The sequence below is a fragment of the Spinacia oleracea genome, chromosome 3, assembly GCF_020520425.1.
Source record: "Spinacia oleracea cultivar Varoflay chromosome 3, BTI_SOV_V1, whole genome shotgun sequence".
Taxonomy (NCBI): Eukaryota; Viridiplantae; Streptophyta; class Magnoliopsida; order Caryophyllales; family Amaranthaceae; genus Spinacia; species Spinacia oleracea.
Genome location: NC_079489.1, coordinates 148,159,322 through 148,182,516, shown reverse-complemented (window position 1 = coordinate 148,182,516; position 23,195 = coordinate 148,159,322). Strand labels below are relative to the sequence as shown.

General features: G+C 35.2%; 3 protein-coding genes across 4 annotated transcripts; 2 read left to right on the top strand and 1 right to left on the bottom strand.

The window, feature by feature from the left end:
• Window positions 1–2,124: 2,124 nt before the first annotated feature.
• Window positions 2,125–14,575, top strand: LOC110793370 (protein DWD HYPERSENSITIVE TO UV-B 1-like). Its single transcript, XM_021998243.2, has 11 exons — window positions 2,125–2,417; window positions 4,315–4,381; window positions 5,995–6,248; window positions 6,978–7,416; window positions 7,893–8,528; window positions 9,109–9,549; window positions 9,887–10,081; window positions 10,502–10,558; window positions 10,662–10,724; window positions 10,860–10,967; window positions 14,406–14,575. The coding sequence occupies exons 1-10, from the start codon at window positions 2,398–2,400 to the stop codon at window positions 10,941–10,943; spliced, it is 2,256 nt and encodes a 751-aa protein (XP_021853935.1). The 5' UTR covers window positions 2,125–2,397; the 3' UTR covers window positions 10,944–10,967; window positions 14,406–14,575.
• On the top strand, window positions 13,239–16,934 carry LOC110793369 (uncharacterized). The gene is made up of 4 exons (XM_056839789.1): window positions 13,239–13,332; window positions 13,744–13,794; window positions 14,406–14,462; window positions 16,750–16,934. The coding sequence occupies exons 1-4, from the start codon at window positions 13,239–13,241 to the stop codon at window positions 16,932–16,934; spliced, it is 387 nt and encodes a 128-aa protein (XP_056695767.1).
• On the bottom strand, window positions 16,624–22,190 carry LOC110793368 (U-box domain-containing protein 4). Of its 2 annotated transcripts, XM_021998237.2 has the most exons (5): window positions 22,032–22,190; window positions 19,852–20,576; window positions 18,793–19,097; window positions 17,928–18,028; window positions 16,624–17,386 (listed from the first exon to the last, which is right to left on the bottom strand). In XM_021998237.2, exons 2-4 carry the CDS (start codon window positions 20,507–20,509, stop codon window positions 17,966–17,968), a joined length of 1,026 nt encoding a protein of 341 aa, XP_021853929.1. In that variant the 5' UTR covers window positions 20,510–20,576; window positions 22,032–22,190; the 3' UTR covers window positions 16,624–17,386; window positions 17,928–17,965. The 2 variants fall into 2 exon arrangements, with proteins under 2 accessions (XP_021853929.1, XP_021853928.1); XM_021998236.2 differs by lacking the exon at window positions 16,624–17,386 and having other exon boundaries at window positions 17,569–18,028.
• Window positions 22,191–23,195: the final 1,005 nt, after the last annotated feature.

Sequence of the window (23,195 nt, the reverse complement as noted above, 5' to 3'; positions counted from 1 at the left end):
ATTTCAACAAAACAACAAACATCTCAAATCACTCAACAAAATAATAACTATTGTACACATATAGTAACTATTGAACACATATAGTAACCATTAAAATAATATAGTAACTATTGTACACATATAGTAACCATTAAAATTACATCGTACCTCTTTAAACCATATAGTTACTGTATTACTCATATAGTTACTATTTAAAATCGTGAAATCACTGATCGAATTCGCGAAGTGAAAACGATATTTCGGTAAAACACAAACATTAATTTTTCAAAACAACAAATATTTTCAATTTTAAATAAAAATAGACTTAAATTTTTTTAAAAAACAACAAACCGAGATGTGATCTCTAAAAATTCTTGCGAAGATTTGTAGGCGAGCGCAAATTCTTCGATTCGATTTCGGCAACGACGAACCTCCTTCTTGATCTACTACTTCCTCCAATTTTTCCTCATCTAATAGATCCAGTTGTAAAAATTATAAGATAATTACGAAGAAAATCGAACAAAACCTAGAAATTTGGGCTAAATTTTGAAAAGCATAGAGAGAAAATGAAGAGAGAGAAAATGAAAGAGAATGAACAGAATGTAGATCTGAAATTTTGAAAAATAAAAAAGTTTAAAACGTATATAAAGTGGGCTAGCCACAAATCGCATTGAAACTTTACAAAACACATAGTAACTCTTTAAAACACATAGTTACTGTAATACACATATAATTACTATTTAAAATCACAAAATAATTGTCACGTGACATTTACATATGTTACCCATACAAATTATTCCGTTGCCCTGGTCCATACTAAGTTAGCATGGACCAGGTTTATATTAGTGTAAATATCAGAGAATTGAGAGTGACACAAAGCGGCAGGCCGCATTTAGAAAAATCTTAATTCAATCCAAATCTATTACTATATACTAAAAGAGACATCAGGAATTACACGTGTCAATTCCTGGTGTAATTTTTTTCCGCCAAAAACCACTTTTCTAAAAAAAGTGTATCTGTTTTTATTTTATTTTTATTCTCTACCTTTTTTTACAATCTATTTATGTATGGAAATAAAATTTAGTTTATAAATTTTGGAAATAATAGATACGACGTAATAATAATTATTCTAAATTGGTATTATTTTAGTCAAATTGCTATATTAATAATGAAAAATATATCACTCAATGTTTTGGTCAAATTACCATATTACCATATTAGCATTTTAAATATGCATATTAGATGAAAAAACTTTAACGAAATGTTAAAAATGTTATAACTATGCAATAGTTTGGGAAGATATTCAGTTAAATATTTTGTAGAAAAAAAATAATCAAAATCCGTACATGTACGGGATCTAAACTAGTTTGTTACCCTGATTAGTATAATAATAACAATGCTAATCAAAACACTTAGATCAATGAAAATCAATAATTTTCTTTTTAATAAATTCGTAAATGATTTGGATAGGCAGGCCACACAAATACACAATTATTTGTAGGAGAGAGAAAAATATTTGCACCTTGGTATTTTCAAACTTCTAGTCTAGTATTGTAAGCTCATAATTTGATCTGATTAATATTTATAGTTCTGTAACAGCTTACTACGTATATTATAGAAATAATAATATCAAAAAAATTGTGATTTTTTTCCATTCCTAACATATATATTCTTCAAATCAGTGTAAATATTTTTTTTATACTTCTGTTATATTAAATAGAAGGAAATAATAAGAAAAAAAAATATGACACGTGTTATTTCTGATGTGTGCTTTAGTATATAGTAACAAATAGATAAATAGATTTGACCAAGTAAAAATAAGTGTTGACACAAAAACCAATATATAAGAGAATCAAAGAATTACCCAAAATATTTTGAGACGGAAAGAGTAGTTTTTAAGTTTGCTTTTCACATTGGTTTAAAACACGTAATTTTGTAAGTAATTTTGGTGTGAGGACTCGAGAGTGACACACGTAATGGTTTATAGGCAGCCGGCCATAATTAGAAAAATCAAAATTTAATCCAAATTTGTTACTAATTGCAAGTTTGCAACCATGATTAGTATAATAATAACACTGCTAATCAAAACACTTAGATCAATCAAAATCAATAATTTTTTTTTTTATAAAAAAATCGTAAATGATTTAGATAGGCAGGCCACACAATAATTTGTAGGAGAGAGAAAAACATTTACACCTTGGTATTGTCAAACTTCTAGTCTAGTATTGTAAGATCATAATCTGATCTGATTAATATTTCATAGTTCTGGTTTCTTTTCTTCAGATATTTTTGTCACTCTGCGTATCTTTCACTCTTCACACTCCACACTTGCAATTGATCTAGATCTTTGGTATCACCTCATCAATACTTTATTCACTTGTTTTTCCATTCTTTCTCACATTAACAACACTTCATTCCATGGAAAGCTTCGAATCCAGGTACCATTTTTTTTAATTTTATTTTTGCTCTGTTTTTAATTAAATTGCTGCCTGTTTGGTCCATGGAAGACTAAATTTGACTTTTAACTTTTTATTTTTGTGTGTGTATGATAACAAATGTCTGTTTTTCATTGAATCAATTCGGAATTCGATTCTTTTCGCTTTTTAATGTACTTTCTTTAGATAATAATTCAGGAATTACTTTTTGATTCGCCTTGATATTTTCGTAGGTTGATCTGAAAGGTACTCGTCAGTAATTTCGAATAAGCTGATAGAAAAAAAAAAAAAAAATCAGAATTTCACAATTTCTAAATTTAGAAATTCTAATTTTTCAATTTTTTGAAATTTGAGAAAAAACATGAAATTGTATGGGGCTGGACACCCGGAAGAGATTTTGATCCACTTAAAAGACTTTCTCCTTTCTTATTTACACGACACAATTGGATTTAGGACACTATTTACACAAACTCCTATTACTTTATTTTGTAATTATATTTAAGAAAAATATAGTCGTGTGGGTCTTATTAGATTCGTCACAATAAATATTTTTTAATTATCAACTTTTTATAATTTTTTTATTCATAATCAGAGATATTAACGTTTGAAATCAAGTATCCACAAACGTGCCTAATTATCAATTTTTTCTAACTTTTTATTATCCATAATTAGAGATATTAACGTTTGAAATCAAGCATTGACAAACGTGCATAAATAATTGTGTCATTAAAAGAAAAAAAAAACCGGAGGAAATATTTATTTGTGCGCGAGATTCGAACATGTGACCCATCGTCAGTTTTAATCACTGGGCTAAGACCTCGTTAGTCAACTCACGTGCACATAACACTATGGGTTCATCAATTTTAAAAGAAAAAAAGATGTTATTTAAAGTGTACTCCAAAGCGGATTGTTACTTTGTAAGTTTGCAATGATAAATTGATAATCAATGATAAACCTGGGGACTTTTGATCAAACTAGTACTATAAGAATGTGGAGCTGGAATGTGCTTATGTGGCACATTTGGTGGTGCTTAGCTAATTATATTGTACAAGCTATCGAATTAGCAAAATTGGTGTACTAGCAGCATATTTGATTATCTATAAGCAAAGATAATGAAGGTTGACTAATGCCAACTTTAAGATTTGTTTAAATTTGGATAAGGAAGATTTGAAGATAAAAAACTTGTATTATTCCATTTAATTACATTGCTGAATGCGAATTGCCTGAATCAGATTTGAGCCTAGGACTGTTAGTTGTTGCTGTCAAAGCTATAAACAAGTTTTTGGGAGCTAGAAACATGCTAGTTTCCCGTTTTTTGTTGTCATTTTACCGAAATATTCCCTCCGTCCCGGAATACTCGACCCGGTTTGACCGGCACAGAGTTTAAGGGACTTGAATTGACTTATTTAATTTAATAGGTAGTAGTTGATAGTGGGGTATTATTTTATTGTAGTTAGTGGGAGGTGGGTTAAGAGGTGGGGTTGGGGGAGAGTAGGGGTTGAATTTTTAATTATTTTTTGTGTGGAGTATGGGGTAGGTGGGTTAATAGGGGTGGAGTGAGAAATGATATAATATTGTTAGAATATTTCCATTTTTAGAAACAGGTCAAGTATTAAGGGACGGCTCGATAAGGAAAACAGGTCAAGTATTCCGGGACGGAGGGAGTAACATGAATACTGAATAGTACAATCTTGACCAAACACTAGAAAATGTAGTGAAATCGAAAAGGAAGTAGTGTTAAGTTTCAGAATCATGCATGACTTCTTGAACTTTGTTCGCAATTTGATGTGTTATGTTCTTATGCAAGGATAACCAGATAAACAACTACTGTACTACTACATAATTTTTCTGCCCATTAATTGTTCATTGATGTAAAATTGTTATAATTTTGTGGTATTAGGTACTTAAATTGTTGCAAAAGGCACAAGGTGCTGCCTAATTCTACAATTCTGAGGTCTCTTTCCAAGGTATGTTTCGAACTTTTGACTTTTGAGCTATCATCAGTCATCTGTAATTCAATGAAATTGACTTTTGGCCTAGAGGAAATTTCTTATCTGGACTCTTACTTTCTAAAAGGATGGAATCGGGCCCACCTTGATTCATTTGTAAGGGACGCCCATGTTCATTACCATGGTAATGGAATTCCATCCCTAAACATACTTTTCTCTTCATGATTTTCCATTACCATTCAATACCACCTCTCAAGTGGTATTTGGGATGAAATCACATTAGTACATTACCTTGGAAAATGACATGTAAAATTATTACCATTATCACCATTTTGTTCCCATCTACCAAAAGGCCAAATGGGCATATACTGATTAACTTACTCTACTAGTTTTGAGCCTGTTCAATGAATGGGCATTATATAGTAGTTGTTAAGGCGTCTTTTAAAGTGCTAATTTTATTGAGGGTTTGTGATTTTAGTGGGAATATGTGATTTATATATAGGTGAAATTTGGAAGTTGAATAAAATTAATTAATTATAAAAGCCAAGAAAAAAAATGTACATAATTTGTCATTATATGTAGGGATTTGCATGGGCCGGATCTGGGCCGGGTCTGGTGAGACCCAGACCCATATTTTTTAGGCGGACCCAGATCCGCCCCAGATCCATTGGGTCTGAAAAATTCAGACCCATATCCAGATCCGATGGGTCTAATGGGTCTCGGGTCAAAAATAGGTCTAGTGTTATTTTTTTATTTTAAAAATTTTGTCTTAGAAAATTTCTTCGCGCCATTAATTTAACCGTCATTTACCATCTCATATTCACATTCGATATATAAAATATCACAATTCGCAAATTAATGCCAAAATACTAATGCATGAATGTATCTAATTTCTAATAATTGACCGGGCACATGGGTCGGATCTAGACCGGGTCTGGGTCTGAGAATATTGGACCCAGACCCGTTTTTAAACACATGGATCCAGATCCGCCCCAGATCCATTGGGTCTCAAATAACTAAACCCAGACCCTTAAAAATGGGTCGGGTCCAACCGGGTCTGGACCGGGTCTTGGACCCAGCCAATCCCTAATTTTAGGGATTCAATCTTGGGTTGTTTGTGTGAAACATTGAACACTCCACCATTGGGGAAAGACAAGTTTGGCAATATATATAGGCATTTAATACTATATATATGAATATTTTTTTTTCTTTGGGGGGGGCGGCCGCCCCCACCCGCCCCCCTGTCTCCGCTACTGATGACACGTGTCATCTAATCATGTATGGTTTTCCTTTTTATATACTAGGTATAGATTAGCTAGCTCTGACTGTTTCTCCGAAAAGCTAAAAATGTATACAAACATCGATTTATTGTTGAACTTCATGGTTTGAGTTAGGTTGTTTTGGTTGTGGAGGAAAACATGTTGAACTCCCATTTCCTTTTGTTTGGTTCCTAGTTCTATGACAGTTTCAGCTAAGCAGCAATCAGTTGCTTCGTTATTGAGGATGCAGAACAGTTTCAGAATTAATCATTCTTGTATAGGTCTAAGGTCTTGTACTAAAAAATTCACTAACACATATCCTATGCCGTATACTAACTCCATAGAACCAAATTTGGCTATTTACATATGCAGGCTGAGCGTCAGAAATCATTTCAAAAGGAAACTAGTCTCGTAGTTGTACTGGACCACATGAAGGATGTTGACTTCTCACCTCTTATTGATTTGATCAATGGAATGTGTTCTTCCGATGTTGATGCTGTTGATATACTCAATGAATCACCTTGTATTCTTAATGAAGATCAGGTTCTTTCACTGATGTGTGCAGCCAACCAGAAACTCCGCACAGTTAATCTTCAAGATTTGCCATTTACAAAACGCTTCTTGAGGTTTGTTCTGCTGAAAACTACTTACTCATGTGTGCTAACCTAATGGTTGCAATCCAATTTTATTCATAAATGACATTAATTAACCCTCTTATAAATTCCTGTTTTCTCCACTTGATTTTTAGAACTGGTTAAATTTTCTTTTTACCTGGTTATTTTTATCAAGACTGATTTTGCTGATTCACTAGTAGTTTATTTCCTTCTTATAGCATGTTTGGTATACACTTAGGAAATGAAATGGAAAAGAAATAAATAAGAAGGGGGAAGGGTAGTGTTAGCTATTACCATTATTAGTTGTTTGGTATACCTTAGAAAATGAATCACTTGTAACAAATTGGGGATTGAGGAAGGTAACCATTTTGTTACCATAGAGTCTGGAGAGGTAACAAATGGTGGTACTGATGGTTACCCTTAGGAAATGGATTGTGTTACCACTCCTCTCATACCAAACTTTAGGTAATGGAAATAGTTAATTGGTTCCATTTCTACACTTAAACACACTATACCAAACATGCTCTTAAAAAGCTACTGATTTTTACTGAAACTTATTTTCACAAGTTGAAAGAATAGGCCAACCCTTTGTCCAATTTTAGTAACTTTTTTGTTCTTTGCATTCACATAACTATAACATTATTTCTTTCACCTACTGACTACTGAAGTTCCATGCAAATTCCCGATACACTGTAAAATGTGGTTAACTAATGATTAACACTACGAGATTTATGTTGTTAGGTACCTATTTCGAAGCGGTTTGTGCTGTCAAGTTTTGAAGTTGAGCTCCTCTAGTCTTCAGAAACTTGACATGGTTGGAAGCTTTATGCAATTACGAGAACTCAATTTGGACTTCTGCACCTCACTTACTACACTACACAAAGATTGTTTCTCTCACATGCCCAACTTAATGCATCTTTCTATGTGTGAGACACGAATTGCTAATCTTTGGACAACTACCGTTGCCCTCTCTAAGCTTCCATCACTCGTAGAACTTCGATTTCAGAACTGTTTGTGCTGCGAAGATACTGGCCCGTGTCCTGCACATTCTACCAATAAATCTGGTTTTCATGTCAGAAACGCTGATTGTTCGAGTGGACAGAGTAATACATGTTCCAATCATCTACAAACTTTAAACTTATTGGATTTATCTTCTGATCCCTCTTCTTGTTTGAAAAAGGTACGGATAACTTAGTGCCTGTTCGGTATCGTTTTTCTTTCCAGTTTTCCTGTCAGTTTTCAAAATTAACATGACAAACTTTAAACTTATCGGATTTATCCCTCTTCTTGTTTGAAAAAGGTACGGATAACTTAGGGCCTATTCGGTATCGTTTTTTGTTTCCAGTTTTCTTGTCAGTTTTCAAAATTAACATGACAAACTATGAACTTATTAGATTTATCACCTGATGCCTCTTCTTGTTTGAAAAAGGTACTGATGACTTAGGGCCTGTTTGGTATCGTTTTTTGTTTCCAGTTTTCTTGTCAGTTTTCAAAATTAACATGATTACTATAACTATGCTTATTTTCAGCTCATGATTCAATGTAAATCATATGACTTACTAAACCAAAAAACCAAAATCTAAAATGTTTGACTAGATTTGTTTCACTAGCAGATTTTTCCCTGACCTCTCTTCTCATATTATTTTCTGACTTCAGGATTATTGTAATGTACAAGATGGGTATGACTTTGACCTCAGTGAAGGCCTAAAAGTTGTTTCTGCAAGAAAGAAGTACATTTCACACCATCCTTCACCTTTATGCTTCGAGAAGTACTACAGGGAGTTCTTAATCGCTTCCTTATCACGATTAGAGGTTTTAGACAATATATCCATTGGAAAGAAAGACAAAGATTTAGCTCAGGTGATATATAGTACATATTTCGAGTACTTGCCGTATAAAAGACGCGAAGAAGAGAGCGTTTGCCGCATCCTTCATAACCGTGAAATTGCATCCAGTGGAACCCCCTTCAAGTCCAAGCACTCGTCTCTTCGTAGGACGGATCAGTATACTTTCTCAAGGTCTCTTTGTGCGGCTAAGCTAGGTGCCTCACCATGGCCTCTTTTACATTCGCTTTCTAGTGTTAGCTGCATTTCAAATGAAGAGAGTAGGAGGTTCCGTCCCAGGCAATTCGAATATCATCCTTCTGACTCCAGCCTTATGGCTTTTGGAACTTTGGATGGAGAAGTGGTGGTGATCAACCATGAGAATGGCAAGAAGGTTTCTTACATGCCACTCTTGGGAGCAAGGAATAGCATTCTGGGACTCTGCTGGCTTAAAAAGTACCCCTCCAAGGTATGACATGTAAATGTGGCTGTAGGTTGGGCCGGGCTTCGGGCCTAGGCCTAAATTGGCCCGCCCACTTTGCATCGTGCCGGGTCAAAAAGTTCAAACAGAGCCCAGGCCCACAGACCAACGTGCCTAATCCTAATTTTACTAAACTTAGCATGTTTTGTCGTGTCGGGTCTAGTCGTGCCATGCCCTGTCGTGCTTTTTCCAAAAAATTAAGGCCTAGGCCTAGGGAGCAAGGAATAGCATTTTGGGATTATGGCCGGGCTTCGGGCCACGGGTTTGACCCACGCCAAGCCCAATCTGCATTATTCCGGATGGGACGGACCGAAAAGTTCAAAATAGGTCTCAGGCCCATGGGCCGTCATTCCTAAGCCTAATTTTACTAAATTTAGCGTGCTTTTTCCAGGACCGGCCCACAACTTTGTGCCCGTGCCGGGCCGGGATTTTTGTGCCGGGTCGGGTAGGGCCTCAGGCCGAGCGGGCCCACAACCATCTTTATTCACACGTGTTCTAATTTCAGCTTGTAATTCTTGGATATGTGAATAAGATTACCTAAATTGTGTCGTTGTGTTTGAATGATCAGGTACTTGCTGGTTCTGATAATGGTATGTTGAGATTGTATGACATCAGTAACACTTCAGCAAAGGGTGCAGATTCCTGTTTCGGGGGTGCTTTTAGCACCTCTGACAAGCTCGATCAGTTGACTTCAGTTCATATCAACTCAATGGACGAACTGCTTCTTGTGAGTGGTTACACAAGAAACATAGCCTTGTATGATATGGTTACAGGAAAACGGTCACAGTTGTTCAGTAATCTACATCAAGAGCCCATTAATGTTGCCAAATTTTCCCATCTCTCCCCTTTTATGTTTGCGACTTCATCATTTGATCATGATGTGAAAATGTGGGATATTAGGCAAAGTATGGCCCGACCTTGCTATACTGCTACTAGCTCAAGAGGCAATGTGATGGTTTGCTTTTCCCCTGATGACCAGTATCTGCTCGTGTCAGCTGTTGATAATGAGGTAGCTTTTTCTTAACTTCCATTAGTATTAATTACCACATGGCTCTGTTCTGTTCACCTTATTTTCACTTGTTTCAGGAAAAATAAGGGTTGATCAAGTACAATTTATAACTAAAATAAACTTGATAAGTTCTAATAAGTTCAGTTAAGTTCAAATAAGTTCAGATAAGATAAGTTCAGAAAAATAACTGAAATTAGGTGAATAGAATGCACCCTAAGTTTTCGTATTTGGACTTATCAGCCCTTATATGTACTTATCTGAATTTCTTGGTTGTTATTTGTACTCTTTGGCACTTGTATAGACTTATTTAACCTGAAGTTTTTCTTACCATGTTAAGGTGAAACAACTTTTGGCTGCTGATGGGAGACTGCACACAGATTTTGGTATTGCTTCAAGTGGAAGTTCACATAACTATACGCGTTCATATTACATGAATGGGAGCGACTATATTATCACGGGCAGTTCTGATGAGCATGTTGTCCGCATTTGTTGTGCTCAGACAGGAAGACGACTAAGAGATGTTTATTTTGAGGTAACTCTTGAATTATTCAAATTTCCAAGCAGCATATCAGTTAAATATAACCAAGCAATGCCTTGGCCTAGTGGAAAGGATTCCATCTTCCAACCAAAAGGTTGGGGGTTCAATCCCCTCTAGGGGCACTTTGAGGGAGAGTTTCCCTTACCATCCCCCACTCCCAAAGTGTGTAACTTGCTAACTCGGGTCGGGCTGACTCGTGCGGGGTCCCGGCCCGGTAGGGCACTTCATGTTACCTTTAATAACAATATCAGTATGATAGAAGAAACGGGTCATGTAAATTGTAATATCCTTTTTTGTAGTTGGAACTTGGGACATTGTTACAAAGTTTACAAGTTACAACTACGTACTTTCGGACCGAGGGACTTTTAGTTTCTTTATCCCTGTTCTCATTCTTTTGTGCTGGCTTAAATGCAGGGAAAAGGCTCAGACAAAGCAATGTTTGTGCAGTCATTAAGGAGTGACCCTTTCAGAGTAATCCTTTTCTGCTTCAATTCCTCTGTATCATTTTCTTTACCAGAAAAGCTAAAAATGATATTATCTGACATAATTCATCTCATAATGTTGTAAATAACAGCCGTTTAACATGAGCATCTTAGCATCTTACGCGCAATCAAACTCCAAGTGTGAGATAATCAAGGTAAATCTGTCCATGCAAGTTTCTTTTCCTGCTGTTAACTGTGAAAGTTTCAGTTAGGATGGATGATTAGTGAACATTCCTAACTTATATGATCATTGTCAGGTGAACATTCCTAACTTATATGATCATTGTCAGGTAAATTTGCTGTCATCTAGCGAGGATGGTGAAGACGATACTTATTTACAGGAGTTTTGCCCGTCTTTTAGCCTTGGGGGTTGATCCTACCGAATCATATGTTAATATGTAAGTATAATTTGTATACATGTACATTCACGTACATAGGTATGAGAAGCACATCGATCTACATATTCTAAGGTCATGGTTTATCAATTTGTAAAAATGTAGCCTCCATGGCTCCATGTCTCTGGTTGGGGATCAAATCTTCCCCGCTAGGGGGTGGGATAGTATTGAGGATAACGCAGTTATCCTATATGATAGAATATCGTATGTAGTAGTGTTAGGTTATAACTATCTTGTATGATATAAGATAGAAGTCTATAGAAATTAGGAACAGATAGTCTGTACTTGGTTACTTGCTTGGGTTCCTTTTATGAGGGTGTTGTACATTACCAAATCTAAGAAACTGCAATTCTAAATATGACAATTTTAGAATATCTATGACGAAAATGTAGCCACTATCATTCTTTTAATCTGGACCCTTAATTGTACATACCTAATTTTAAAGATGGTGTTGGGCCGGCCCGGCCCAATACGTAAAAAGCACGGCCCAACATGAACACAAAGTCGTGGGCAATGACTGGGCCTCTTCTTTAGGAAAATGCATGATAAAGCACGTTAAATTGAGTAAAATTAGGCTTAGGTACGACGACCTGACCTAGCTCAGTACGAGGGCATGTGGGCTTAAGGGCATTTTTTAAAATTTGACACGGTTTGACGCGTTATAAGCGGATTTAATGTGGCCTGGACTCGTTCTGGCTCAAAATCCGTGGGCTGGACTCGAAGCACACATCTTGGCCCAACACATCCATCTTCACCTGATCTTAATCGTGGGTTATATTGACTTGGATTTTCCACTAGACTATATATGAATCACTCGTTGGTTGTTTGCAAACTCCATTACACACTCGGTTGTACGTAGCGCTTGGTTGTTTGCAAACTCCATTACACACTCGGTTGTACGTAGCGCTAAATCAACAAATAAGCAAGGCAATAATAAAAGAGGCGTACCACGTTTTGCGGTGATGCCATAGCTTCACGCCTTCGAAGTGCTTAGCACTTAGCAACACATATACTCCCTCGGTTCTTTCGTTCCTAAAAGATTAACCCATATCATATTTTGACTTTATTAAGAAATAAAGGAAAACAGAAGCAAGTGGGTTGATTGATAATCTTCTCTTTTTGTTAACTGAAATAATAGTATGGGAAGGAAGACAATTAAGGACCACATATTATATAATGTAAATGATATGGTGCAAACTCAAAGGATAAACAGGCTCCGGAGTCTGTTTCGGACGTTTTGATGGAAGAAAGACCTCCATGAACCGTTCGCTCTGTATTATGTTGTTGAACTTTAAATATAACGTTCATAGCTTGCATCAAAAAAGAAGGAATGAATTGAAAAGGAAAATGGGGTAATCTTTTAGGAACAGAGAAAGTATATACATCATGCATTTTTTTGTTACAAGTTGTGATGCCCTTATTTGCAGACACACCAACGCCACATTCCACCTTATGCGCATCACATAGTTTGGCATATGCACGATTGCAAGCATTCATTTCTCACCAAACCAAAAACAAAATTCCAAAAACCTGGAGGAAGACATAGGAGGAGATAGGACCACCCTTCACAATCTGTATTCATTGTGCTGTCATATTCGACATGTGATTATGCCATAAAATCTTACCGACATTTCGATTTCCGCCAAATTTAGAAACGGCGATGCTCTAAAATTTATGCAACTTGTACAAAAATATTTCCGTAACTAAATATAAAGGGGAGATGTGGGATTTTTTTTATTTATGTTTACTGTTTAGGTAACATATATAGGCCCGGCCAAATTAATGTGGGACCATGTTCTATATATCACTTTAGACATATTAAAGACTGGGCCTGAGGTAACGTAGACGCACTCGTAGTACGTACGTGGTGTACTGGTGTAGACATGTAACAACGCACACAAATTCGGGTAGGGTAGACATGTAACAACGTACCCAAATTCGGGTGGTGTAGGCATGTAACAACGTATCCAAATTCAGATACGGACATTTCTTGATCGAATACATAAGCGATTACGCACCCTTCAAATACATATAAGGTGGTGGTGTAGTTGTTTTTTATATGGCATATAACTTAATTGCGTCATTTTCATGCAGCAAACATTTAGACCCTTGTTGTTTGCTGTGCAAAAGATTAATTTGTAGTACAGTCCATGTGCATGCATTATTTTATATTGATTGACTTGATCTTTTTTCACAGTTTTCCCCTTTATAAAGTGCCTCAACTCCCAAGTCCATTAAAACCTAATTAATTAAGACTAAGGTTTTAAAGAAAAAATGAAGCTTTTCATAGCAATTCTGTCAATTTTTCTTGTTCTTGTCTCATCTTTTGTTCATCCATCCATGGCTAATGCGATCAAGCCTACCACCAGTAAGTGGCTTTCTAATCCATGCTTAATTTTATGCATTTTATGTTTGGCTCATCGGTTTAGTTGCCATTGGGATCTACTGTGACTAGGGGTAATCCGGACCGGACCGGACCAACCCTAACTGTGACGGATCTTAGGGTCAAAAAATTGTAGGTCAAGGTTTGATCATGCATTCATGCAATCTCTTATTCAAAATATGGGTACTGAACCACTATACCATAACTTTTTTATGTATGTATATTGGACAAAATATCCTTTTATAAATACATACGTAAAAAAAAAAGTCATATTTTTGAATCGGGATGTCTAACATTTTTTAATTGGGTTGTCAACATGTTAGTAAAACAGTTATTTAGTTTGTGTTAATTTACTTTTTCTAATAAATATAAGGTATAAACGTTCTTTTTTTACAGAATTGGGTGGTCAGGCCCACACTGACATCCCAGTCTCCACCACTGATTCAAGTAGTGGCGGAGCCAGGATTTTTGAATCGGGGCGTCGGGATGTCATCATTTCTGAATTGGGGTGCCACATGTTAGTAAAACAATTATTTAGTTTGTACAATTTACTTTTTCTAATAAATATAAGGTAAAAAATGTTCTTTTTTTACTGAATTGGTGGTCAGCGGCCCACCCCAGCTGACACCCCAGGTCTCACCACTTATTCAAGTAGTGGCGGAGCCAGAATTTTTGAATCGGGGCGTCGGGATGTCGTCATTTCTGAATTGGGGTGTCGACATGTTAGTAAAACAGTTACTTAGTTTGTACAATTTACTTTTTCTAATAAATATTAGGTATAAACGTTTTTTTTTTTTACAAAGTTGAGTGGTCGGCAATCTACCCTTGACATCCCTGTCTCCACCACTGTATTCAACCCGCCCTTTTGAAGATCTGCCTATGACTGTAGTTAAAATTATGTTCACCTTATAAGACTAAAGAGCTACTCTCCTGCCACACGGCTATAAGATAGGCGTATGGAACTCGATCCCTGTTAGGCTTTAGTGTATATCATACTGTATTTAACAATTTTGTTCTCATGCCATTTTATGTGACAAACTGTTGATTTTGGAATGCAGATTTGGATTGTGGATCAAAGTGTGGTGTGAGATGCAGTAAAGCAGGACATGAAGGATGTATGACATTTTGCCAACTTTGCTGCAAGAAGTGCAATTGTGTTCCATCTGGAACTTATGGCAACAAACACGAATGCCCTTGTTACAGAGACATGAGGAACTCTAAGGGCAAACCCAAGTGCCCTTAATTAAAGATTTATTAATCTCCCTGCCCGGAAAATTATTGTTACTTACCATGTAATAACCAACACAAGTCGGTAAAATTAATAGGGAATTCGATCATCTTGTCACCTAGAGGTCACAAGGTCAAGCTCTATCAGTTGCTGTGTTATGCTTCGGAATAGCTCAAGTATTGACCTACGTAGTTGCGCTGATTAAGTTGAAATAAGTGTTGGTTTAGTGAAGTTTTTTTTTACCTACCAAAAAAAATGAACGTAGTAATATTATATGTTATACGATAGTTATGTATAGTAGGTTCACTTGAAACTCGAAAATAAACGTTATGGCGTCACACTGTCATATGAACATCATATATTTTCCGCTTTTGGACAATTATGTATCAAAGGACTTCTTATAGTATATTGGTAAAATATTGTGCAAGTAATATACGATGGAATTTGCCCTTTGTATATAGTACTTCGTATGTATCTTTTATGAGTCATGACATAACACGCAGAAGAAGTCATATGTACAAAAAATGGTTTGGCACTCCCTAAAGTCTTAAACCCTAATAGCAGGCCATGTGTTCTTTTGAATGACACGATCCTTTCACACCGTTTCATTCCCTTCATCTATTTAATCAAAATTCACATTACAAAATGACTAATTAAAAAGACTTAGAAATTAAAAGCTACAATTTCCCAAAGACTATCAAAGAAAAATATGAAGCTTGTCATTGCAACTTTGTCAATTGTTTTCCTTGTTCTTTTCTCATCTTTTATCTACCCATCCATGGCTCTTGCTAATGCTAGCAACTCTATCTCAAGTAAGTACTTTTCTTGATAACAATTACTATCTCCGCTTATGAAGGATATTTACGCTTACTATTTGCACGAATATTAAGAAACTTTGGTTATGACTATAATGGTAACAAATGGGAAGACGAGTGACTATCAATTGTTCAACCATGTACATAAGTGGTGAAAACTAATACTCCGTATTAGAGTTTTGTGAGTGGATAAGTTGTGGTTGACTACCGTAATAAAATATTGTAAAATGTAGGTTGTGGTGGGCTAAATAAGGATAAGCTGGAATGTAGCCGAAAGTAAAGAACTTTTAGGAAGAAACCAACGAAAAGTGTATAGTCTTTCAAGAACTGAGGTAATACAACATATATATGCTTAAATTTTATTCATTTTCTTTAACAGCAAAACTTTAACCCATGATCTAAAACCCAAATATGAGAACAATAAAATGTAGTTTTCAGTTTTCTTTGTCGGGTTTCAAAATTAGTTGATTATTATAGGTATGATTATCTTTTAGTTCATGATTCAATCTTAATTATATTATTTTCAAAATGGAAACCAATAGTGATACCTAACGAGCCCTAATAATTAGCAAAAAAAAATGAAAAATATGCTGTGTATACTTTTATTTTTTTGAGAGATATGTTGTGTGCCTGTGTACACTTTGCAAGCCGTGGCTAAATCGGGGTTTTTGAATTAGGGTGTCGACATGTTAGTTAGTCCGTATAAGGTATGAACGTTTTTTTTTTTTGTTTTTTTATTTTATATATATCTATGGGTGGTCGGGAGCTCACCCTTGACACCCGGTCTCCGCCACGGTTTGCAAGTCAATTTTGAAAATAATACGAAGGCAGCAAAGTTGGTACAAACTAAAACAAAAGTTTAAACTGACAAAACATGTTATTTGGTGTTTCGTCAGCAGGCATGTAATCGCTTAAGCAAAGCTTAAGGACCGGCAAGTATTAATTGGTCAAAGTTGTAAGTTTGTGATCAACTAAACCAAAAACTTAAGCTAATGGTTAAAGTCCTAATATTAGTTTTATATTCTATTAGTTTGTAACCTAAAAAATATACTTTCTCCGTTCCGGATATATCGCACAATGGTTGACTTTTACTCCTCTAACCATTACTTTGACTTTTAATATATCAAATCGTGTCTAAATAAAAATTATAAAAAATTAATATTTAGAAAATATATATCGATACGAATCTAACATGACCCCACGTGAATAAAATTTCATTACGTTCAAATCACAAAAAATGGCCAAAGTCGTAGTATGAATAGTGTAAAAAAAAATGGTGCGATATTTCCAAAACGGAGAAAGTATTAAAACTAAAATCTGAAAGCTGAAAAAAATTTGATGATTCTGGAATATATGCAGGTGCGGATTGTGGATCCAAGTGTGGGGTGAGATGCAGTAAATCAGGACATGACCGCTGTATGAGATTTTGCCAAATTTGCTGTGAGAAGTGCAATTGTGTTCCATCTGGTACTTATGGCAACAAACATGAATGTCCTTGTTACAGAGACATGAGGAATTCTAAGGGCAACCCCAAATGCCCTTAAATATATGAGATTATAACGAATGATCCGGAAAATAATTGTATCATTTCAATTATAAAAGGACATAGCCTAGTATGCCTTTGAGACTAATTGCATGTGTACACCAAGTTTTAGCTAAAACTCCTAAATAAATGTTTTGCTGTCACAACTCACAAGGACATCAATATATGTATTTGCACAATAATGTATAGACTCTGTACTCAGGGGCCATGGTTTCCCCCTGTTTATATGGTTCAAAATTGTTAGAAAAATGCCTTGAATCGGTAGTCCCTTACTGCAACGCCCCAGCGAGTCGGGGTCCAGGTTTAGGGGGTTGGGGACGCAATGTCCTCGAACTTTACTGTATATGTTATTCTGGACTAAGGTTTTCTGTTTTGGGCCTATTTCTAGGCATTTTCGCATCTGTTTAGAGAGTACTATTAAACTCTCTAGGTAAAACTTTCCTCCCCCTCTACCTGTAAACGTAGTTAATACATTGTTAGTGAACCACGTTAAATCTATGCGTTCTTTATTTACATTATTTAATCTTTCTTTGTATCCGTTATAACAAAAATTAAATATATGAATTATAAAATTACATGGTAATATAACTCAAGCGGTAAAATATGCCAAGAAAATTAGAAGTTATTGAGGGGTATAAGGTTCGAATCTTGTAAATATTATTTTATGTACAAGTAATTAACATCATTTTCTTATCAGTAGCTCATATTTACAGGAATGAGACTAATTAGTTGCCTTACTAGTTAGGCAAATAACTGGATGCGAAATGTGGCTAAGACATTGTTTGGCCAAGCTTCTGGAAAACAACTTCTGTTTCCTAGAAGTAGTTTTCCAGAAACAGTTTCTAAAGAAATACTTTTGAGAAACAGAAATGTTTGGCCATAATAACTAAGAAATACTCGACATGTCACCTCCTATTAGTTGCCTACCTATTTCGACAAATAGACTTTTTCGTTGTCTAGTTAAGCTCATTATTGAATACAGAGTAGAAGTTACCATAGTAGATGGCACTGCAAAAAAGTTCAGGTACACAATTAGCGTTTCCTAGCATTATAAGCTGCTTGTAGGTTTCTCAAATGCTGAAGAACTCTATTAGCCTGCAAAACCAACAAAAACAGAAAACGAAAAAATAATTATCTTGATAAAATGACAGGTGATGAAACACCTCAAAATGAAAAGACCATAAAAGAGAAAAGAGAGTATTGATCTTTACACTTTCTGTTTTAGTCTGTTTATCAATGTTCTTTACATTATGCACCATCTTACATTCTTAGGACGATTAAGTGATTAACCAAAGTATAGTTGTTCTAAAATTTATTTCTCCTTTTGCGTCGAAATGAAACTTAATTACGTATTTACCGTCCACGTAGGATCGGAACGAGGTTCGTTTTTATTTTATTACCGCTACTCAGATGGCAGTTTTGCTTTGAACTTTTTTTGAAAAATTGAATAAAGTTATCCGAGCCTACGTGGATAGTAATTTGGTAATTAAGCTTCATTCCGAATCAAAATGGGGAATAAGTTTTAGAAGAACCATAGTTTCGTCAATTGTTCACATTCTTACCCCTTTTACTCCATAAAATTTACATTTTTTCACTCACTTTTTCTTACTTTATTCATTTTTTTGGCATGAAATATATGTACCATTTTACCCCTTTTACTCCATAAAATTTACAATTTTTCACTAAATTTTTCTTACTTTATTCATTTTTTTTTCTTACACCGACACTAATTTATAATTCATCCACATGTTGTTACACTCATCCAATTATTGTATACTCTTTATCACATTTGTCTTAATATTTGTGCAAATAGTAACTGTAAAGATCATTATGAAACAGAGGTAGTACGAGTTACATACTTTTAGTTTGGCTCTCGGGGTCCCGGAATTGGACAAAATTACCAAAGGTGGCACACCTCCTTCTTCCAACACCCTTCTGCAGTATCTGTTACTCTCTGCACAAAAATGAACAAGTGCAGCAGCAGCATTCTCTTTACCCCTCGGCGAACCCAACTCAATCGCCTCAACAAGAAGAGATATTCCTCCTGCTGCAGCTATCACCTTCCTTCCTTCAGGAACCGACGCAAGATTCGCTAACACAACCACCGCCCTGTCCACCATCCCGGCCGCAGGATCCATCAGGTCTACCAGATGTTTTACAGCACCTGATTTTTTTTTGAAAGTAAAATCAATTCATTAGTAAAAAATTATACGACATTTACAATAGAAATCGAATTTAATAAATGGTACATCTGTTTCATAAAGATCTTTACTGTTACTATTTACACAAATATAAAGATAAAAAGTAGAAAGGTTGGTTGAATATAATAAAATAAGATAAATGTGTAAAAAGGTGGGTGTGTGTAAGAAAAAATGAATAGGGTAGGAGAAACTTAAAAATTGCGTGTTGGGCCGGGACACGACTTAAAAATTCTGGCCACTAGGCCGGGCCGGGTCGAGCCGGGCCAAACTTTTGCCCAAAACCCGTTATTTTGGAGTGGGTCAAATTTATAACTAAATTTCAATTTTAAGTTGCCCAAAACCAATCCAAAATTTAAAACCCGGAGCGGGCCAGACCGGGCCCGGAATGCGCATAATTCTACCAAAACCCGCTACTTTTCGGGCTGAGTTGGTCTCATGATGATCAGACCTAAGGGAAAGTGAGTGGAAAATTGTAAATATCGTGGGTAAAATAATAAATTTTCATGTCCAAACGTAGAATAAAGCAAAATGCAAAGAACATTATGAAACGAACTAAAACGGATAGTGTAAAGATCATTTTGAAACAGACTAAAACGGAAAGTGTAAATATAATTTTGAAACGGACTAAAACGGAAATTCGTGTAAAGATCATTTTGAAACGGAGGTAGTAGTACATAACAAATTGACTGAATGAAAAAGAGAGATGTTTAACAGCACCTGATCTGATTATCGTGAGCCGATTATCAATACAAGTAGACAAGTAGAACAAAGCAGTGGCTGCATCCTTCTTACCACGAAGAGTACCATTCCCTAACAACTCAACCAAGGCACCAATAGCTCCTGAATTCCCTATCTTAATCTTGTTCTCTTCAAATACAGATAAGCTATACAGAGTTGCAGCTGCATTTTCTCGGGCCTCATGGGTACCCGTCTGAAGTACATGGACTAAAGGCTCAATTGCCTCGGATTCAACAATGCTAACCTTGTTGTTGTTACTGATAGACAAGTTCAGAACTGCTGTTACCGCGTTTTCTTGAGTTATAAGGTCTGAACTGTAAAGTAGGTTGATCAAAGGGGTAATCGCACCACAACTCGTTACTAAGATTAGGTTATTGAAGTCTTTAGCTAAAAGCCGGAGTTCAGAGGTGGATTCTCTTACTGTTTCAAGTGAGTTACTTTCTAGATTCGCTACTAGTTTCCTGACATGGGTTTCGATTCCTGCAACAAGTTCCTCATTTTGGACCTCAGTTGTTGATGTAGATACAGTCATGGGTGAGTGTTTTGTTGGCCGAAGTGGGATTTTATATTTGGCTTCTGATGAACTGTGATGGACATCTTCAGCTATTTCTTGGTCTAAATCAGTGTATGGAACCATGATTGACTGGATTTTAAGGAACTTTTTACAAATACGCGGCTATGTTCGGCTTGTACACATGTTAATTCTGTACAACAAACAACATATATCAGTTATCAGTTATCAGTTATCACCATCTTTTGCTATAATCATGCAGGAAGCCTATTTTCTAATCTTTGGTGGGAAACTAGGAACTCCAAACTTAAAACAGATTGCATATCACTGTAATAAAAAAATTCCCAAAACTCTCAAAATTACCCCAAAATCCTCAACAATACCACCCTGATATCAGGGTTAAAACTCTGACAGCCCTTTGAATTTGCATAATTGAGGTGATCAAGAAGAATGGTCTTTAACAACAGACTGAAAATTAAAGCTTGTTTTGGCTTCACAGTCATAATCAAAGGCTAATTTGGAGAGAGCTTATTCGCTTATTTGTATATGACTTCGCGACTAATCACAAACACGTACTACTTCATCGGTTTCTGAATACTTGCAATACTTGCCTATTTCGGCTGTTTATGAATACTTGAAACACTTCTCTTTTGGCATACGACTACTAATTGATCTAATTCTTTATTGTTTCTCTCTCATTTATTTTAGGGACGGAGGGAGTATTTCTCTATCACATAAACAATTAAGATATCACCATTAAGCTCACTTGCACATTAGTTTATTCATTTTCAATGCAATACCCACAAACGTTCCTAAAACTACACATAAATACAAGTATTTGGAAATGGAGGGAGTATTACTTCCTCGGTTTCTGAATACTTATAACATTTGCCTATTTCCGATTGTTTATGAATACTTGCAACCCTTCTCTTTTGGCGTATGACTACTAATTGGTCTAATTCTTTATTGTTTCTCTCTTATTTCTTTTCGGGTCTTTTAGGGACGGAAGGGAATACTTACAAGTTACAACACTTCTCGTTTGGCATAGGACTACTAATTGGTCTAATTCTTTATTGTTTCTCTCTCTTTTCTTTTAGGGATCTTTTAGGGACGAAGGGAGTACTTCTCTATCACATAAACAATTAAAAATCACCATTAAGCTCACTTGCACATTAATTTAGTCATTTTCAATGTACTACCCCACAAACATTCCTAAAACTACGCGCAAACACAAGTTCTGCAAGTATTCGGAAATGGAGGGAGTATTACTTTACATGTACTCTGTAATAATTGTTTGAATTTTTAGTTCTAAAGAGAAGCTAACATGAATTTTCTTAATTCTGAACCAGTTTATATGAGATGAAATGGAACTGATTCAAGCATGAAAATAAAACACAGTATTTAACGCATTGATTAATATTCATAAATACCAACATCATGTTAATTATCTATAAAAAAAACAGAAAGAACAGGCTCAATCAAAATTAAGCAGCAAGAAATTATTTTTGCAATCAAACAGTTATAAATAAATAAGGAGAACAAAGTACTAAACCAAGCAATAATGATCGAGCTTTTAAAGAGGATTAATGAATAATTAGAAGAGGAAATAGAAAAATAAGTAAAAGAGATTAGGGAAAGTGGTAAGAACCTGACGAAATGAAGAAGAACAGAGAAGCAAAAATGGCGCAAGAAACAAACAGATCAAAGATGAGAAAAAAAAAAAGACCTTTTCAATTTTCAACGACTTGGAATTTGTTGAACGAGTAATAATCCACAATCTTATAAATACGGAGTATAATTAGTGCTTTTGTGGGCTGACCTTTGACTATTGACGTCAACAAGTTTTTCTTTTCTAGGTTGTTATCCTGTCTTTGTAACGTGGAGTACTGCCCAGGAAATTGGTGGGAAGACGAGGAAAATGCTGTTGACGTACGGTACTATCCAATGATAGGTACTAAGTCCGTTTCATACAGTTTTTTACGCTTTGAAAAATGTGTCCTTAAATCAGAATTTTGATTATAAATTCTCACTATTATATCTATCAAAAATTATCATGAGATATCTTGTTAGATCCGTCTCAAAATGTATTCTATAAAGATCAAATTTTTATAATTTTTTGTCATACAGAATTTGATATATTAACGGTTAAACATTGCACAGGATTCCGTGCAAATAGTAAGTGTAAAGATGTTTTTGAAACGTAGGTAGTAGTCGGTAAGAAATTGGAATTTCCAATTTTTTGTGAATTCTTGAGTTTTTGTCAATCCAATAACTTTTACGTTTATCTGTTTAGAAATACTTACACCACTTTGTCTACGTTTACCAACATACATCTTTCACTGTTAATATACCTAAATATCTATTAGTAATTCATTACAGAAGTACCTTTTTGTAATTTGATAGCGATGACAAAGTTTATAATCCAGTAAGGTCACCCTGACTATCTCAAGAAGCTGGTAATCTTACACCATCCACGGTATGACTGATACCTTACAATGAACCTTAAAGACTAAAGAGTGCTAATCATTCTCACTATGAACATCATAAACTTGAGTAACCGTCATACACATAAGATCGTTATGTCCGTATTAAAAAATATAATTATACGATGATACTCCATATTATGTAACTATTTTTGTTCCTCAGATGATTCCAAAAACAAATAAAGTGTAACTATTTGATTAAAATATATAACTAATTGATTAGAAGGTATAATAACTTGATTATGTAGAATAATAATTAAATATAACCATTTGATTTTAATGTGTAAACTACTTCGCATTTGATTAGAAGAAATTATGCAAAGAATAGA

Bases quoted from the DNA above. Each gene is read 5' to 3' on its own strand.
- LOC110793369 (XM_056839789.1), top strand. From the start codon at position 13,239: ATGAAGCTTTTCATAGCAATTCTGTCAATTTTTCTTGTTCTTGTCTCA. The intron at 13,795-14,405 runs GTAGTGGCGGAG...TTTGGAATGCAG, and splicing joins AGTCTCCACCACTGATTCAA to ATTTGGATTGTGGATCAAAG. The intron at 14,463-16,749 runs GTATGACATTTT...GAATATATGCAG, and splicing joins TAAAGCAGGACATGAAGGAT to GTGCGGATTGTGGATCCAAG.
- LOC110793368 (XM_021998237.2), bottom strand. From the start codon at position 20,509: ATGGTTCCATACACTGATTTAGACCAAGAAATAGCTGAAGATGTCCAT. The intron at 19,098-19,851 runs GTGCTGTTAAAC...AAAAAAAATCAG, and splicing joins GCTCACGATAATCAGATCAG to GTGCTGTAAAACATCTGGTA. The intron at 18,029-18,792 runs GTATGTAACTCG...TTGGTTTTGCAG, and splicing joins CCCCGAGAGCCAAACTAAAA to GCTAATAGAGTTCTTCAGCA.
- LOC110793370 (XM_021998243.2), top strand. From the start codon at position 2,398: ATGGAAAGCTTCGAATCCAG. The intron at 6,249-6,977 runs GTTTGTTCTGCT...TTATGTTGTTAG, and splicing joins TTTACAAAACGCTTCTTGAG to GTACCTATTTCGAAGCGGTT. The intron at 10,082-10,501 runs GTAACTCTTGAA...GCTTAAATGCAG, and splicing joins TAAGAGATGTTTATTTTGAG to GGAAAAGGCTCAGACAAAGC.